Raw genomic sequence first — 19,105 nt, 5'->3', positions numbered from 1 at the left:
TATTTATTTATTTATTTATTTATTTATTTATTTATTTATATTTTCGACAGTATTTATTTATTTATTTTTTTTTTTATAATAAATTTATTTTTTATTGGTGTTCAATTTGCCAACATACAGAATAACACCCAGTGCTCATCCCGTCAAGTGCCCCCATCAGTGCCCGTCACCCATTCACCCCCACTCCCCGCGGATTTTTTTTTATGTCTTTTACTAAAGTGACATATACGGAACATAAAATGTTCCATCTTAACCGTTTTTAGCTGTAGAACTCAGTGGCATTAAACTATGTCCCAGTGATGTGCAGCCATCACCACTATCTGTTTCCAGAACTTTCCCATCATCGCAAACAAAAACTGTGTACCCGTCGCATAATAACTCCCTCGACCCTCTCCACCAAGCCCCTGGTGACCTCTGCTGCACTTTCAGGCTTTGTGAATATGCTTGGTCTCGGTGCGTCACAGAAGTGGCATCATAGGACCCCTGTCCTTTTGCGTCTGCCTCCTTTCACGCAGCAGAGCGGCTTCGGTGCTCATTCATACTGTGGCGTGTCTCCACGTTTCATTCATTTCTAAAGCTAATACTCCACTGCTGGAGAGACCACGTTTCGCTTACCCGCTCATCTGTTGATGGCCATTCGGCTTGTTCCTGCCGGTTGGCTGTCGTGAGTTCTGCTGCCGGGAACACGGGTGGACAGGTGTCGGGGTCTTTCAGTTCTTCTGGGTACATACCGACAGGTGGAACTGCTGCATCGCACAATCACCTAAGCTTGACTTTTCGAGGAACCACCAAAGTGTTTTTCACAGCAGCCAAACCATTTCGCATTTCCACCAGGAGGTGCAAAAGCTTCTGATTTCTCTACATCCTCACCAGTGCTTAGTGTTTTCCATTGGTTTGGTTTTAATTCTAGGCCTCCTCCTGGGTGTGAGGTGGCATCTCATGGTGGCTTTTGTTTGCATTTCTTTGATGACCAATGATGTTAGGCATCTTTTCATGTGCTTATTGGCCATTTGTGGATCTTTGGAGAAATGTCTGGTCAAGTCTTTACCCATTTTTGAATTAGGTTGTTTTTGTTGTTGTTGTGGTGGTGTGGTACAGGTTTTTTCAAAAGTATATGATGAAAAAAATATATATATGATGATAGGGCAGCCGGGGTGGCTCAGCAGTTTAGCGCCGCTTGCAGCCCAGGGCGTGACCCCGGGGTCCTGGGATCGAGTCCCGCATCGGGCCCCCTGCATGGAGCCTGCTGCTCCCTCTGCCTGTGTCTCTGCCTCTTTCTCTCTCTGTGTCTTTCATGAATAAATAAATCTTAAAGTTTAAAAAAATATATGATGATAGTGACTCCTTATCAGATCATGACTTGCAAATATTTTCTCCCACTGTGTGGGCTGTCATTTCACTCTCTTGGTAGTGCCTTTTGATGTACAGAACATTTAAATTTTGATGAAGTCGAATTTCTTTTTTTTCTTCTTTTGACTCTGCTTTTGACGTCATATAATCATTGCCAAATCCTATGTTATGAAGTTTTCTCTCATATTTTCTTCTAAGAGTTTTATACTTTTAGCTCTTGTGTTGAGGTCTTTAATCCTTACTGAGTTCATTTTTATGTGCGGTCTAAGGTTAGGATCCAACTTCATTCTTTTGCATGTGAATATCCAGTTTTCCCAGCATAACTTGTTGAAAAAACTGCCCTTTCCCAACTGAGTGGTCTTGGCACCCTCACTGAAAGTCAATGGACTGTTTATGTGAAAGTTATTTCTGGGCCCATTGGCTTCTATGTCTATCCTCGCTCCAGTATCACACTGCTTTGATTTACAGTAGCTTTACAGTAAGTCTTGAAATCAGAAAGTGTGAATCCTCCAACTTTGATCTTTTTTTTTTTTTTAACTTTGATCTTTTTCAAGATTGAGTTGGATGTCCAGGGTTCTTTGAGATTCCAAGGGTTTTCAGATGGATCTTTCTATTTCTGCCAAAAATGCCATTGGGATTTTTTTTTTTTTTTGCCATTGGGGTTTTCACAAGGAATGCATTGAATCTGCAGGTTGCCTTGCGTAATGCTGTAATCTCAACAATATGAAGTTTTCCAACCCATGAACATAAATGGAAACGTCTTTCCATTTATTTACATCTGCTTTGCTTTCTTTTGGCAATGTTTTATAGTTGTCGTTACAAGCCTTTGGTTAAATTTATTCCCAAACACTTCAATCTTTTTGATGCTATTGTAAATGATACCGTTTTCTTGATTTCCTTTTCTCAGATGGTTCAGTTAGGGTAAAGAAATGCAACTGAATTTTGGGTGTGATTTTTGTATCCTGCAACCTTGCTGAATGTGTTTATTTTTTGTTTGTTATTAATTTTTTGCATAACGTCTTTAGAGTTTTCTACATATAAGACCATGTTGTCAACGCACAGAATTCTTTTCCTTATTCTTTTCCAATTTGGCTGCCTTCCTTTTTTTATTTTTTATTTTAAAGATTTTATTTATTTATTCATGAGAAACACACAGAGAGGCAGAGACACAGGCAGAGGGAGAAGCAGGGTCCATGCAGGGAGCCCGATGTGGACTTGACTGGGATCAAGCTCTGAGCCAAAGGCAGACGCTCAACCGCTGAGCCACCCAGTTGTCCCTATTTGGCTGCCTTCTTATCTGTTATTTTTTCTAACTGCTATATATAGCTAGAGCTTCCAATACGTCGTTGAATAGAAGTTGCAAAAGTAGGCTGCCATGTCTTGTTCATGATCTTGAGGGTCTTTTATAGATTTTGTGTGGGCATAAGTTTTTATTCTCTAAGTTTTCATTTGTCTGAGGCAGTGATTCTCTGCTGGGGATGATTTAGCTCCATAAGGGACATTTGACAAGGTCTAGAGACATTTTTGCTTGGCACGACCTGGCACAGGGGTTTGTGGTGCTGGCATTTGAGCAGAAAGAGCCCCAGGATGATGCTACACATCCTACAGTACATAGGACAGCTCCCCACGACCAAGAATTATCTGACCCCAAAAGTCAATAATGCCACTGTTGAAACGTCCTCCTCTAGGGTAAATACCTGGAAGTGAGATTGCTGGGTTGTCAGCCACGTTTAACTGGGTCGTCAATTGTATGTTTAACTTTACAAGATACTGCCAAAAGCTTTTCCATACTGGCTGCACCATTTTGTACCCCCAACAACTATTTATGAGAGTTTGGGAACCCTGGGTGGCGCAGCGGTTTGGCGCCTGCCTTTGGCTCAGGGCGCGATCCTGGAGACCCGGGATCGAATCCCACGTCGGGCTCCTGGTGCATGGAGCCTGCTTCTCCCTCTGCCTGTGTCTCTGCCTCTCTCTCTCCTCTCTCTCTCTCTCTGTGACTATCATAAATAAATAAAAATTAAAAAAAACTATGAGTTTTAGTGGCTCTACTGGAGCATACTTCGTACTGCAGGTTTTTTTTTTTAAGATTTTATTTATTCATTCATGAGAGACAGAGAGAGAGAGAGAGGCAGAGACACAGGCAGAGGGAGAAGCAGGTCCCATTCCAGGAGCCCGACATGGGACTCGATCCCCGGTCTCCAGGATCACACCATGGGCTGAAGGCAGCGCTAAACCGCCGAGCCCCCCCCCCCCCCCCCGGGCTGCTCTGTGTTTATTTTTTGAATTTAGACATTCTAACATGTAGGAAGTGATATCTCATTGTAGTTTTTTTTCATTGTAGTTTTTAACATATATTTCCCTAATGGCAAATGATGTCTGACTTATTTTTGTCTGCTTGTTTGCCATTTATGTGTCTTCTTTGGTCAAGTATCTGTTGGATCCTTTTGTCCGAGTTTTAATTGGGCTAAATCATCCCCAGCAGAGAATCACTGCCCCAGAGAAATGAAAACTTAGAGAATAAAAACTTTTGCCCACACAAAATCTATAAAAGACCCTCAAGATCAGGAACAAGTTAATTGGGTTGTTTGTTTTTTTACTTCTTAATTTAAATTCTTTTTCTTTCTGGTTTAAATTTCTTTATTTTTTATTTTTTTATAATAAATTTATTTTTTATTGGTGTTCAATTTGCCAACTTGCAGAATAACACCCTGTGCTCATCCCGTCAAGTGCCCCCCTCAGTGCCCGTCACCCATTCGCCCCCACCCCCCGCCCTCCTCCCCTTCCACCACCCCTCTATTAGCCAACATATAGTACATACTTAGTTTCAGAGGTGGAGTTCAGTAATTTATCAGTTATGTAGAACATCCAGTGCTCATCACATCACATGTCCTCCTTAATGCCCATCACCCAGCTATCCTATCCCCCCACACCCCTCCCCTCCAGCATGCTGAGTGAAATAAGTCGATCAGAGAAAAATAATTATATAGTTTCACTCGTATGTGGAATATAAGAAACAGCATGGAGGATCCTAGCGGAAGGGAGGGAAGACCGAATGGGGAAGTCATCAGGGAGAAAAACCATGAGACACTCTCACACTGGGTTTTGACAGCTCTTTACATATTCTGTGTACAAATCATCTGATGGATATGTGACTTGGAGATATTTTCTTTTGAGTCTGGAGCTTGTCATTTCATTCTCTTCTGCAGAGCAAAGATTTTACATTTGATTAAGCCACATTTGTTTGTTTTTATTTTTATTCCAGTATAGTTAACATACAGTGTTATATTGGTTTCAGGTATACGGTATAGTGATTCAACACTTCCCTACAACACCTCGTGCTCATCCCAAGCGCGCTTCTTCATCCCCATCACTTGTTTCCCCCTCTCCCCACCCCTTCCCCTCTGGTGACCATCAGTGTGTTTTCTATAGTTAAGAGTCTGTTTCTTGTTTTGCCTCTCTCTTTTTTTCCCTTTGCTCATTTGTTTTGTTTCTTAAAATCCACATATGGGTGAAATCATATGGTATTTGTCTTTCTCTGACTGACTTACTTCGCTTAGCATTATACCCTCTAACTCCATCCATGTTGTTGCAAATGGCAAGATTTCAATCTTTTTTATGGCTGAGTAATATTCCAGTGTGTGTGTGTGTGTGTGTGTGTGTGTGTGTGCATATACACCACATCTTTAGCCATTCATTAGTCGATGGACCCTTGGGCTACTTCTATGATTTGGCTGTTGTTGATAATGTTGCTGTAAACATTGGGGTGCAGGTATCCCTTGAATTAGTGTTTTTGTATTTTCTGGGGAAATACCCAGTCATGCAGTTACTGGATCGTAGGGGAGTTCTATGTTTAGCTTCTTGAGGACCCTCCATACTGTTTCCTAGAGTGGCTGCACCAGCTTGCATTCCAACCAACAGTACAAGAGGGTTTCTTTTTCTCCACATCCTCGTCAACACCTGTTGTTTCTTGTGTTTGTTTGTTTTTAAGTAAGTCCCAACATGGGCTTTAGACCTACAACCCTGAGATCAAGAGTCACGTGCTTTACCGACTGAGCCAGCCAAGCATCCCTGTCTTGTGTTTTTGATTCTAGGCATTCTGAAGGTGTGAGGTGTGATACCTCATTGTAGCTTTGATTTTCATTTCCCTGATGATGAGTGGCATTGAGCATCTTTTCATGTGTCTGGTGGCCATCTGGATGTCTTCTTTGGAGAAACATCTGTTATGTCTTGTAGCCATTTTTAAAATTGGATTATTTGGTTTTTGGATGTTGAGTTGTATAAGAAGTTCTTTCTGTATTTTACAAATACCTTCTCCCATTCCGTAGCCTGCCTTTAAACTCTGTTGATGGTATCTTTCTCTGTGCAGATTTGTATTTTGATGTAGTCCCAATAGTTCATATTTGTTTTTATTCCCCTTACCTCAGGAGACGTATCTAGAAAAATGTTGGTCCAGCCAGTGGCAGAGACATGACTGCCTATTGATTAAGCCCAATTTATTGACTTTTTTCATTCATGGATTATTATCATGTTCAACTATTTGCCTAACCCTCCTAGGTCATTAGGATTTTCTCATGTTTTCTTCTAAAAATATGCATGTTTTTAGGGTTTTTTAAATTTTGATTTTATTTTATTATTTAAAAAAATTTTATTTATTTATTCATGACAGACACAGAGAGAGAGGCAGAGTCACAGGCAGAGGGAGAAGCATGCTCCATGCAGGGAGCCCGATGTGGGACTCGATCCCGGGTCTCCCGGATCATGCCCTGGGCTGAAGGTGGTGCTAAACCGCTGAGCCACCCGGGCTGTCCTTAGGGTTTTTTTTTTTTTTTTAAGATTTTATTCATTTATTCATGAGAGACACAGAAAGAGAGAGAGAGAGAGAGAGAAAGAGAGAGAGAGAGAGAGAGAGAGAAAAGCAGGCTCCATGCAAAAAGCCCAATGTGAGACTCGATCCCTGATCCCGGGATCATGATCTGAGCCAGAGGCAGATGCTCAACCGGTGAGCCACTCAGGCTTCCCTGTTTTTAGGTTTTATATAAGGTCTGTGATCCATTTTGAATTGCTTTTTATATAAGGTATGAGATGGTGTTGAGGATGATTTTCTTACATATGGATGTCTGAATATTCCAGTACCATTTTTTGACAGGACAGTCTTCATCGTTAAATTCCCTTTGTACTTTTGTAAAACGTCATTTGGGTATATTTTTGTAATCTTTATTTTTTTATTTTTATTTTTTAAAAATTTTTTATTTATTTATGATAGTCACACAGAGAGGGAGAGAGAGGCAGAGACACAGGCAGAGGGAGAAGCAGGCTCCATGCACCGGGAGCCCGACGCGGGACTCTATCCCGGGTCTCCAGGATCGCGCCCTGGGCCAAAGGCAGGTGCCAAACCGCTGCGCCACCCAGGGATCCCTTTTGTAATCTTTATATTCTGCTCCATTGATCTCTGTGTCTATCATTTCATCTATACCGCAGTCTTGATTACTGTAGCTTTACAGTAATCTTAAAATGGGAAGCATATTTTCTTCAATCTCATTTTTTAAAAGATTTTATTTCTTTGAGAGAGAGGGAGAGAGAGAGTAAAAGGGAGCATGAGCAGGGAGAGGGGCAGGGGGGGAAGCTGACTCCCTGCTGAGCAGGGAGCCCAATGTGGGGCTCCATCCGAGGACCCTGGGGTCATGACCTAAGCCAAAGGCAGACACTTAACCTACTGAGCCACCCAGGCACCCCTCCAATATCATTCTTGTTTGAAAAACAATTTTTTTGTTACTCTGCTCCTTTGTCTTTCCATATAAATTTTGGAACACACTTGTCATTATCTGACAAAATATCCTGAGGTGATTTTGATTGGAACTGTGTTAAATCTATGAATCAATTTGAAGAGAATTGACACCTTTACTATGCTGAGTCTTCTAATTCATGAATATGGTATGTCTCTCCATTTATTCAGATTTTCTTTCCTTCTTTCCTCAGAATTTTATAATTTTAAAATATAGGTGTTATATTTTATTAGATTTCTACCTGTGTGTTTCACTTTTTGGAGCTATTGTAAATGGCATTTTTGTAATTTCAGCTTTCAGTTGTCCGTTGGCAGCATATACAAATATGATTGTTTTTTGTGTGTTGGCCTTGTGTCCTGTGACCTTGCTAACTACACTTGTTAAATATGGGAGGTTTATTTTCTTTGGATTCCCTGGGATTTTTCTGTTTACATGATCATCTCCTCTGTCCATACAGTGCTTTATTCCTTCCTCTTCAATCTGTATGCTCCTTCATTCTCTTACTTGCATTGTCACCAGCCTAATGCTTTTAGTACAATGTTGAATTGTACGTGTGGTGAGATGAATCTCTTTGTCTCCATTTCAGAGGGAAATCATTTAGTCTTTCACTATTGAGTGTGACATTAGCTGTAGGTATCTTATAGATGTCCTTTATCTGGTTAAGGAAGTTCCCTTCTATTCTTAGTTTTCTGAGATTTTTTTTTTAATCAGGAATGGATGGTGAATTTTATCAAGTGCTTTTCTGCATTCATTGATATGATCATTTAGTTTTCTTCTTTAGGCTGTAAATATTGTGGACTATCGTGGTTTATTTTTGGATATTGAATTACTCTTGTATTCACTGAATAAATCCCATTTGGTTATGGTGGAGTATTCTTTTTATGTATTGCTGGATTTGATTTGCTAACATTTTGTTGAGGATTTTGTATCTATGGTCATTTGATGGATGTTGATCTGCAGGTTTTTCATAGTGTCTTTGTCTTGTTTTGTTATCCAGGTAATGCTGGGATCCTCAAGAAGTGTTCTCTCCTCTTCTACTGTCTGGAACAGATTGTGTACAATTAGTGTTATTTATTCTTTAAGTTTTTTGGTAGATTCATCAGTGAAGCCTTCTGGGTGACTTCAATTTCTTAAATAGTTGCAGGACCATTAACATGATCTACATAATATTGGGTGAATTTTAGTTATTTGCCCAGAAGCTTTATAGTTGTACCTTTCACAATTAGGTCTGCATTACACCTGGAATTAACTTTTGTGTATGATTTGAGGTAGGAGTCAGGTTTCATTTTCCCTCGATAGGTTTCTCTAATTGACCTGGCACCATTTATTTAAAATTACTGTGCTCTGCCACTATTCTACAGTGCCATCTTTGCCATGTATGTAAGGGTCTTTTTATGGACTCTCAAACCTGTTCCATTGGTCTACGTATCTGTCTTTGGACAATACCAACCTATGCTAGTTACTGTAGCTTGATAAGTCTCGATACCTAGGAAGATAAGTCTTCCTGCTTTGTTTATCTTCCTTAAGGTTTATTTGGCTATTTTTGGTCCTTTCTTTTCCCATACAAATTTTAGAAACAATTCATCAAATTCTACCAAAAATGAAATACTGTTCTTTGCAGAAAGGGTAGTCAAAATTATAATCCAACATTAGAAGTGGAACTACATTGGGATGCCTCACTGGCTCAGTCAGTAGAGCATGCAGCTCTTGATCTTGGAGTTTTGAATTTGAATCCCATGTAAGGTGTAAAGATTACTTAAAAATACAATCTTGAAAAAGAGGAAGTGGAATTACATTTGTTCTATTTTTTAAAAATTTGATGGGGCACTTCAGTAGGCAAGCTGCCATGAAAACCACATACCACCACATAAAATATCTTAAAATGATAGAGAACATATTTTTAAAAAGCAAAACTCAACTGGCAAGAAAGGAAGGAGAATCTCTAGGACCAAAAATGCCAAGGAATTGATACAAATTACAAACAAAAGAATCAAATATAGAAGTAAGCCATTATTGGAAATACTGGATTTTGAATATAAAATAATTATGTTTGATATACTTAAGGAAATAAGATGAGTTAAGTTGGACTGAGTAACAAGATAGTATTAAAAAATGACCAGGCATGGGATCCCTGGGTGGCTCAGTGGTTTAGCATCTGCCTTCGGCCCCGGTCGTGATCCTAGAGACCTGGGATCAAGTCCCACATCGGGCTCCCTGCATGGAGCCTGCTTCTCCCTCTGCCTGTGTCTCTGCCTCGCTCTCTCTCTCTCTGTGTCTCTCATGAATTAATAAATAAAATCTTTAAAAAAATAAAAATAAAAAATGACCAGGGATATTAGAAAAGACCATTTAGAATTTCTAAAAATAAAGATTGGGATGAAATTGAAACTCAGATTAAACCCAAGGAGGGATTTAGTGAACTGGAAGATCGTTGTGGAGAAATTATTAGTAAATCAGGACAAGGAGATAACAGCGTAGAGAAATTTGAGACATGGAAGATAGTATGAGAAGGTCAAAAAAATAGATAAGCAATATACAAAGGGATAATTGGCAGAGTTTCTCATGATTCATGAAAGATACCAACCCTTAGACTCATGAGCAATTTAGTGTAGTCAGATGTTAGTGATAGAATGTAAATGGTGAGGTTACAGGTGTTTACAGTATATTTTCTTCAGTCTGGATGATTCTTAGAAATTTTTCATAATAAAAATTTGAAAAAATAAGTCCCACAAGGGGAAAATGAATAAAGGTGAGAACAGAAATGAACAAAATAAACAACAAAACTAGAGAGCATCAACACTCACCTAATTGGCTTTGAAGCCTAAAATTGAGCATAACCAATAAAGACAAAGCAAATGGATACAAATAAACAATATTAACAATTTAAAGGAGGTAATAATTGCAAATATGCCAGAGATTGATGGCATAAGAGAATATTATGAATAACTCCACGCCAGCGAATTTGACAACTTTGGTGAAAATAAGCAAATTATCAGAAAATATTACCCCAAAATACATTCAAGTAGAACTAGAAAACCTGAGTGAATATATAACTATCAGAGGAGAAACTGAATCAGTAGGGAAAATTGTACTTCAAAGGATCATGAAGCCCAAACAACTGTACACTTTCTACCAAAAGGAAGAGATCGTTGCAATCGTCTATAAATGCCTCCAGGGGATGGAGAAAGAGGAAATATTACCCACTTTATTTCATAAGGCTAAAATAACTTGATACCAAAACACATAGCAATAACGTAAGTACAAAATTGTAGACCAGTTTTACTCATTCACACGGGTTAAAATATCCTAAAGAATATGTCCAACCAAAATTTGTGCACAGATGTTCATAGCAGCACTTTCTTAACAGCCAAAAATGAAAATAGCCCAAATGTTCATTGGCTATGGACTGGATGAACAAATTGGGGTATAGCCGCACAGTGGAATGCTATCCAGCCACGCAATGAAGCAACAGTGGTGAACCCCGGAAACAGTATGCTGAGTGAAAGAAGCCAGTCATCTCAAAAGACCACATACTGTACAATTGCATTTGTATGGAATGTCTGGAATAGCAAATCTATAAACACAAAGAACAGATTAGTGGTGGTTGCGTAGCACTTGGGGAGATGGTGAGCCTGGGGGTGATGGCTAAGGGGTATCGGATTTCTTTTTGGGGTGATGAAGAGGATCTAAAATTAACTGAGACAGCGATTGCACAAATATGGGCTTATACTAAGCACCACTGCATTGTCTGCTTTAAATGGGAGGATTGTATGGTCTGGAATGATAGCTCAATCGAGTGGTTAGAAAAGCAGCCCCGAAGATTTGAGCAAACTAAGTCCAGCACGATGAAGGAGCTGAGAATGTCCACGAGCAAGGTGGATTTCTCCCAGGTATACAAACTGGGTTTAACATCTCAGAATCTGTTCGTGGACATCTCCGTAAAGATGGTGGGTTGACCACAGGCTTTGATTTTTTTCCTTCCATCCCAAAACATCCTGGAAAATGTCACTAAAGGGATTTGTTAAAGGTGCAAACCCACAAGGGTGTGAGACTCCAGGAAGATAACAGCAGTGACATTGGGGACTGGGGACTGGAAAACAGATGGATATGTGGTGAATGACTTACCAAACCCAAGAAAGTTCAGTCCTGAATACATGGGGGACGATGGGGAGGCAGGTGGGGAAGGCCAAATATACTACAGAATGCCCAGAAGATTCAGGAATTGCCCATGGCACAAAGTTCTGGAAGCAGGGCTGGAGGGAAAGGTAACGAAGGGGTAGTGGGCCAAAGTCCACCTGAGCAGCAGGCAAATCTCCAGGTGCCCCTCCCTCGCTGCATGGAGGTGAGCCACAGTGACTTCCCATCTCTGCAGAAAAGCTGAAGTGTAGTCTCGACGGAGTGAAACGAGGCTTCTCTGAGCTGCCGACGGGGGACATTGGATCCATTGGACCAAGAACGGTAGAGCAAACACGCGGTGACTAGGTCGATACGTGGGATGGACACGAGAACCATTCCTGAACCTGTTCCCCAGCCCTTCTTCTCCACAATGGGGATGATCAGATCTTTCCAAAAGAGTCCCGAAGATTGGAAGATAGTTCTCTGGGCTGTTTGAGCAGCCCGAGGAAGCCCGAGTTCCCGACATGGAGCGTCACCCGAGAAAAGCATCCAGTGGAATCCCCTGCAGCGAACCCCACAGTTGACCAGCACCAGCAATGTACTCAAAGCTTCCACTCAACTTCTGGGTCTCTGACTCTTTTTTTTTTGGCGGGGGGGGGGGCTTTGATTCTTAAATATGACCAGAGCGCCAATGATTTCATCAGACCTTTCAGGAAAGCTCTGGCATGAAGGCGACCAAAACCGATCAGAGGAAACAATAGCTATGCCGGAAGGGGAAATGTCTTTTAAAAATCTATTATTACCTTTTTTAAAAAAGCTTTTATTTTAATTCCAGTTAGTTAGTGTCCAGCGTCCAGTGTTATGTAGTCTCTGGAGTACAATACAGGGATTCAGACTTCCACACCTTGTGTTCGGCACAGGTGCACCCCTTACTGTTTTCTGAGAGATGAGCTATAACAGCTATTAATTAAAAGGATCTATTAAGTCCATCAAGCACATTAACATATCAAAGGAGAAAAAGATGTGATTATCTCATTAGATGCAGGACAAGTATCTGATAGAGCTCAACATCATCTCACGTGTCGGAACTTAGGTGACCTTGCCTCAGAGAAGAAAGGATGGCATCCATGTGGGGTAAAAACAAAAAAAGGAATGGAGTGTATCCCTAATTCGCCACCATGGGTTACAGCCAGCTCAGGCTAGATCACTACTTCCATGTGAACGGCAAAACTTTATTTATTTATTTATTTTAATAAATTTATTTTTTACTGGTGTTCAATTTGCCAACATACAGAATAACACCCAGTGCTCATCCCGTCAAGTAGGGCAAAACTTTGTAATTCTAAGAGAAAATAATGGGGCCACAAGTTCCGAGCGCAGCATAGGAAGGATTCCTTAAGACACAAAAACAAGCCACTCAGGAAAAGATCGCTGCCTTACCTTAAAAGTGGGAACTGCTCTTCATTTTAAAAATACCAGAAAAAGGAAGAGCAACTGTAGGCTGCGATGGGCCATGTGTCCCGCACATCCCCAACAATTGCTCCTCAGGACGCATGAGGAGGAAGGGGGGGGGACTAGAAAAATGCGGGCGCTTCAACATGAAAATCATAAAAACAGAAATACGCCCGAACAGACAAGTCACAAGAGAGAAAAAAAAAGAGATGGCCCTTAAATGTACAGAAAGATGGCCCATTGGGGCAGCCCGGGGGGCCCAGCGGTTTAGCGCCCGCCTTCGGCCCAGGGAGTCCCAGGATCGAGTCCTGCATCCGGCTCCCTGCGTGGGGCCTGCCTCTCCCTCTGCCTGGGTCTCTGCCTCTCTCTCTCTCTCTCTCTCTCTCTCTCTCTGTTTCATGAGTGGATGAATAAAATATTTAAGAAAAAAAAAGGATGGCCAATTAGTTACCAAGGGCGTGAAGATCAAACCACAGCAGGACACCACTGTCCCCACGCGACGGAGTGTTCTAGAAGCAAGCGCAGGCCAGGACGGAGGGCAGGACGGGGTGGATACGCTCCTGCTGAGCGTGCAAGTGCATCACCCACAGCCCGGGTACAAGGCGTTCGGTGAGTGCAGGACAGACCCGGCCCGGAGGCGGCACTTCCGACCCAGGCCGGAGCGTCCGCAGGGCTGAGCGTGACGCGTGCGACTGGGCCGGCGACGTCCCCCCAGTCTGTGCAACACGCTGCTAGTGATCTGAGGCCAAAACCGCCAGAGCCGCAGCGTGTGATTCACGGGCACTTGCACGCCGTCCGAAGTGTAGCTTTAAAGAGAGCGTGGGAAATGCGGCCGTCCACGTGGCGCGTAGTGTCTTGTGAGGAGAGACGGAGGTCGTGGCGCGGGTCGGGGGCCTCTGGGGCCGAGTGCTGGGCCCACGGGTGTGTGTCGCCCACGTTGCACCGTCCGCCTTGTATAAAGGGCCTTTGCGTGCACCTGGGACGCCTTTACTCGAGCTTAACTGTGACTGATCTTCTGGGGATCTGGTCTCTAAGGCCCTGGGCCCGTCAGATCCTTAAATTCTTGTCGCGGGAGATTTCGGCCCAGTGTTTCCGGGGGGGACAAAGGGCTCACTTTGTGCGGGGGGCCCCCTGGCGATGTCGTGTTTCAAGGGCCAGCTGTCGCGCAGACACGGAGGTCTCCCGAGAGCAGCCTGCTGCGACCCGATGGCAGGGGCTGCGGTGCGCCCCGAGTCGCCCCCCTGCCCCCGGCCTCACAGCCGTAACGTGGGCCCTGTGATGTTGCCTTCCAGAATCACGGGACAGCCAACCCCCTAGGCAGTGGCGCTCTGACGTGGACAAAGAAATTCAGCCTGGACTACTTAGCTCTGGACTTCAACTCAGCCTCCCCGGCCCCTGTACAGCAGGTAGGCCGTCCGTCGTGCCCGAGCCGTCCCGGGAGGGCACCCCCCCCCCCGCGTTTCCCTTTCCTTTTGCCAAATGAGCTCCCACTTCTCCTTCACCTGTAATTTCGTTCCCCAAACCTGGGCTGATGTTCCAGAACACCTGGTCCGCAGCGGGAGACCCGCGGGGACAAAAGAGGGCCTGGGCGGCCTTGGGGGGCTCTGCAGTCAGGACCCCGCCCCCAGGCCCTCGGGGCTGGCGGCAGCGCGGGCCTCGGCTGCTGTGCTCGGGCCACGGCCCGCTGTGTCCCCGTCGCCCACCATCCGGGGCCCCGCTGCCCTCGTGCCAGAAGCACGAGCTGCCGGCCTCCCTCTCTGACGGCGTGCGTCCCTTCCACTGCCGTCGTATGGGTCACAGGAGCCCGATGGCCCGAGCAGGGCTGGAGGAGCCCAGGACCAGAGCTGTCCAAACACACACCCGAGGTGTCCGCCTCTGCGGAGAGCGACCGGGGGACCGGGGCGGGGGCTCCAAAGGGTTAACAACGCTGGAACCTACCACAAAAGGGCCAACGTTTTCCTGATTCGTGATTCAATGTGACGAAACCCTTTCTGTGCTCCCCCCTCAGAAACTTCTCCTCGCGGAAGAGCAAAGAGTCGACTACGTCCAAGTGGATGAGCAGAAGACCCAAGCCCTGCAGAGCACGAAGCAGGAGTGGACGGACGAGAGGCAGTCCAAAGTGTGAGGCGTGTGCTCGGGCCGGGATCGGGGCGCGGAGGCTCGGGCCCTGCCCTCACGGCTCTTTTGCCAGAATCGCACCGAGGGTCGATCCGGGTCAAGATCCGGGGAGAACCTGCAGGTTCCGTGGGCTTGGCAAGAACCGCTGGGAGAGAGGGTCATTTGTGCACGCTGAGCGGCCCTCCCCGGCCACACGGGCCCGGAGCCCCCAGGCTGTGCCCCCACGGCCGTGGACCGCGCCCCGGACCGGGCCGTTCACTTAGGCACGCTCCGAACAGTAAAAACGAGACTGGGGGAGTAGGGTTCCCAGAGTTCGGTGGAGAAGCTGTCCAGCGGAGCGTCGGGGCGCAGAGGAGAGCCGGTCTTGCCATCGGGACCATTTGGGTGTCACACTTGCGGATTCTGACCTGTGTCCTGACCTCCTGGCCCACGGACGGTCCTGGCACCGCGGCTCCTGGAGACGTCTCGTCCCGGCCCCCGAAATCGCGGCTGAGGAGACGCAAGCCGGAGACCCCAACAGGCACATCAGTCATTTGTCTCCCCAGAGAAAGAGAATTCAAGCGACGGCAGGGAGTGCTGGGCTCCGCGATGAGCATAGCAGGTGACCCCGGCCAGGTGGGCCTGCCCCTTCCCGGCACGCGTGCGCCTGCCTCGGCCACCTCTTGCCTGAACGAGCCCGGAAGCGAGGCGTGCCAGGGATGGTGGCTCCCGCTGGGAAGAAAGGACGAGTGAGCATGAGAGGAGGCAAGGCCGCCCAGGGGCCCGCACGGAGCCCAGCCCCGGGGGGAGGCCTGGGACAGAGCTGGCCACGCTGCCCGCCGGCACGACGATTTGCACGAGCTCTATCGCTTCGGCCGGCCTTGGGGCCACGAGCAACGCGTGCAGACACGGAGGACTCCTCGCCTCTCCCTGTCATAGGGTTTCGAGCTGGTGCTTTTTGACTGGACACGGCTGCATGTCCCGCCAGGCCCTCTGTGCGGTGTTCGAATGGGGAAGTAACGCCATCCGTAGGTACCGTCACGAATAGCTCTTAACGATCACCGTGACATCCGGCCTGGGATCCCGCGGTGCCCCGGCAGCGGGCTCCCCGTGAGCTGGCTGATGCTCACAGAGGTTTGTTGTCCCCTCGGGAAGGGGGATCGTCCCTGGCTGTCCTATGCTGGACCCAGTTTCCTGGCGGGTTTTTCCCTTCCGCTTTAGTGCTGCCTAAGCCCCGAGAGCACACGGTCCCACTTTGTCGTGAGGCCATCGCGTCACCCCTTCCTTGATGGGGCACCGGGGTCAAGTGGACCCAGATGAGAGTCTCAGTCGGGCACGGGGTTTTATTCAATGGGCCTTCTCGAGTCTTCAGAGCAGCTGCATCCAGAAGGCAAATCCGAACAACTGGGACGGAAGCAGATGCTGGCCTGCCATTCTGACCGGCTGTGTGTCGCGTAGGAGGATGGCTTAAGCAGGCAGGCAGGTCTGTGACAGCCAGGGCCAGTCGGGGCAGCTGTGGGCTTTGCTGTGGGGCTTGAGGGTTTCTAAGTGCCCCAAGGGTAAGTCAAGTCCAGTCTTGGCTTTTCAGACCGTTAGAGAAGTACTTTTCATGTGCAAAGCAGCGGGATCTGGTGACGGCATTTTCTTCCTGGAGGAAAGTGGGGTGTGGGGACGTTGTCGAATGCTTTAAATGATGTAAGGGTCCCCCACGAGCCTGGACAGAGAAATGAGAGGGGCCCCTGCACCCTGCAGCCAGCTCCACGTCACAACGCACAGGCCAGAGCCTGGAAGGAGCCGCCTTCTTCCCTGTGTGACTTACAAAGAGTCACAGAGCCGAGCCTCAGGCAACAATCCGGGGCTGGTGGACCTCGTAGACAGTAACCTCCGGGGGGAGGGGGGTGCACCTGTGTTCATATTCTTGATTACCTGACAGGCTGATGCCGGAATATTCTATGCCCAAGTGCCAAGCACCACACTCGACTGGAGCTAGATCAGGAAAGAAAGTACAGCTAAAATGACACCGGTAGTGAGGTGGCATCCAGTTGACCACCCCCCAAACCTCTTTGCAAAACAGTCCCCGGAAGCGTCGGCTGCACGAAGCAATACACACTGCAGCCGTGTGACTTGTCTGGGAGCAATTAATTAGGGGTGAGAAAAAAAGGACTTCAGCCTCCTTTCCAGGGTGTGTGTGACAGGCCCTGCGACAGGCCCTGCTTCGGTAAGACTGCCGATGGAAGGTTCCCCAGGAGCCTGACGCCTCGCGGCCGGGAAGGGCAGCCAGTTGGGGGCTGACGGCAGCGAGCGCCCCTGGGAAAGGGGCCGCCGTGCACGCGAGGCCGCTCGCCTCTTGTTTCCCTGCGGAGCTGGCTCGTGGGTAACGGGGCCAGGAGTGTGACCAGGGCCTGAGGCTTGGGGCTCTGCACTGAAAATGGGAACGATCACAGATACCAGAGGGAGGCAAGTGCTCACGGCAGCTGTGTGCCCTGCGCGGGGCACGGCCTCCGGGAGGTGGTGGGGCGAGCCCACGTGGGTCTCTGGAGCCCCTTTTTGCTTTTCCTCCCATGTCATCCTGTTGGGGAGTTCCTGCAGATCGGGGCTGTGCCGTGCCGAAGGGGGGACCCAAGGGTCTCAAGCCTGCAAGTCCCCCAGGCCCCCCAGGAACTTGGGGCATGGCACTTTCCTTGGGGAGGGAGGAGCTCGAAGGCACAGGGTCCTCCCGCAGGAGAGGCCACCAGGTGCCTCCTGGGCAGGGAGCCACTGGACGGTGGCCTTTGTCCGCTCGGGGCCCCCTCCGTCCCGGGTAGGACCGGCCTTGTACGGAGAATCACGCTGATCTGCAAAACCCAGTATGTTTTGTACTGTTTCCTTTCTGGCATTAATAAAGGTTTTATACGGAGGAATGACACTCGAGTTCTCTCTTCTTCGTGTGAAGCGGTGCATTCGGTGGAAATGCAGAGCACCCCCTGAGAGCCCGGTATGGGGCGGTCCGCGGGCTCAGCGGTTTAGCACCGCCTTCGGCCCAGAGCGTGACCCCAGGGTCCCGGGATCGAGTCCCGCGTCGGGCTCCCTGCGTGGAGCCTGCTTCTCTGCCTGGGTCTCTGCCTCTCTGTCTCTCTGAATCTCATGAATAAATAAATAAAATCTTAAAAATAAAAAGACAGGAAGCCCGGCGTGTGGAAGCGGACCCCACTGCCATTTGCCAGGTCGGCAGCGGAGCAGCTCTCGGGGCCGCCTGCTCCTGCCCGGCCTGAGCCCGTCTCCACGCCTCTTTGCTTCACCGCGAGTGGAGCTCAGTACCCCTCCCTGGCAGCACGTACAACACGACCTTCGTCACTAGACCTCGGAAAGCGACAGCCCCCGGCCGGCCTGTCCCCGGCAGCGGAGTGTCCTGCGCCGCCCTCGCTCCGGGGGCCCGGGGCAGCAGGCGCTCGAAGCCGGGAAGCCAGGCAGGGACGAGCAAAGATGTGGGGGCTCAGGTCTGGGGACACAGGCCAAAGGCACAGAGATGAGAAGAGGCCACGCCAAATTGGCCCCGGAGGTGTGGGGCCGAGCTCGGGAACGCTCTTCCCCAGCGCAGCCCAGCCCAGCCCAGCCCCTGACCCAGAGAGGAGCGGGCCGGCCCGGGAGGCGCGCGTGCAAAGCGGAGGCCGGGCAACCTGACCCGAACGAAGGGTAATCTCACTCCAGGCCCCTGTGCTCTGGCCCCTTAACCAGAGCCCCCCCTAAGTTTCTAGCCTCCTGATTCTCCTTCTCTTGAGTTCACATTGCTCTTATTGCTGTCATCTCCCTACACGGTGCCATGTGCCTTACAAATTTATGTTTTCTTTTCCGCCACCGAGGGAGTGTGGCTCTGGTGCAGGCGGGCCCCCGGGCCCCACTGGGAGAGGAAGACATGGGACCGAGACGCAGACCCTCCCCACAACACACACAGCACTTCACTCACGGTACAGAAGACAGAGGAGAGCCTCGGGGACACGAGGGCCTTCCGGTCACGAGTGCCGGGTCATCGGATGGAGATCCCCGTGGACAATAACGACCCTTGCCCCACTTTGCCATCACGCGCAGCCATCGATTCCAGGCGGCCCCCAGTGGGAAAGGCGGAACAGCGGGTTTGGTGTGTGCCCTCTGCTGTATGTATCAGGTCCTGTCATGCTCTGCACCACAGCTGCTCTGGTCTCTTGCGCCGTCAAGGCCTCTGCTGCAATGAGTTTTATCTGCATGAGACTGTTTGCCTTCATGTAAAAAACGCAACCTACTTGTTTTGGATCTGTCTGAAAATTTTACATTATTTCAATTTTTGGTTCTTC

At 47.6% G+C, this 19,105-nt stretch overlaps 1 protein-coding gene across 1 annotated transcript in view; it reads left to right on the top strand.

The window, feature by feature from the left end:
- Positions 1-17,386, top strand: part of GAB3 (GRB2 associated binding protein 3) — a 79,904-nt gene extending 62,518 nt beyond the window's left edge. The window contains exons 9-10 of the mRNA XM_055337436.1: positions 13,994-14,107; positions 14,710-17,386. Coding sequence (XP_055193411.1) covers positions 13,994-14,107; positions 14,710-14,826 — 231 coding nt within the window. The 3' untranslated portion in view covers positions 14,827-17,386. The remainder of the gene's footprint in view (positions 1-13,993; positions 14,108-14,709) is intronic.
- Positions 17,387-19,105: the final 1,719 nt, after the last annotated feature.

The sequence above is a fragment of the Nyctereutes procyonoides genome, unplaced genomic scaffold (genome assembly GCF_905146905.1).
Source record: "Nyctereutes procyonoides isolate TBG_1078 unplaced genomic scaffold, NYPRO_anot_genome, whole genome shotgun sequence".
Lineage (NCBI taxonomy): Eukaryota > Metazoa > Chordata > Mammalia > Carnivora > Canidae > Nyctereutes > Nyctereutes procyonoides.
The sequence above is the reverse complement of the archived record's forward strand: the minus strand, read 5'-3'. Positions and strand labels throughout refer to the sequence as shown.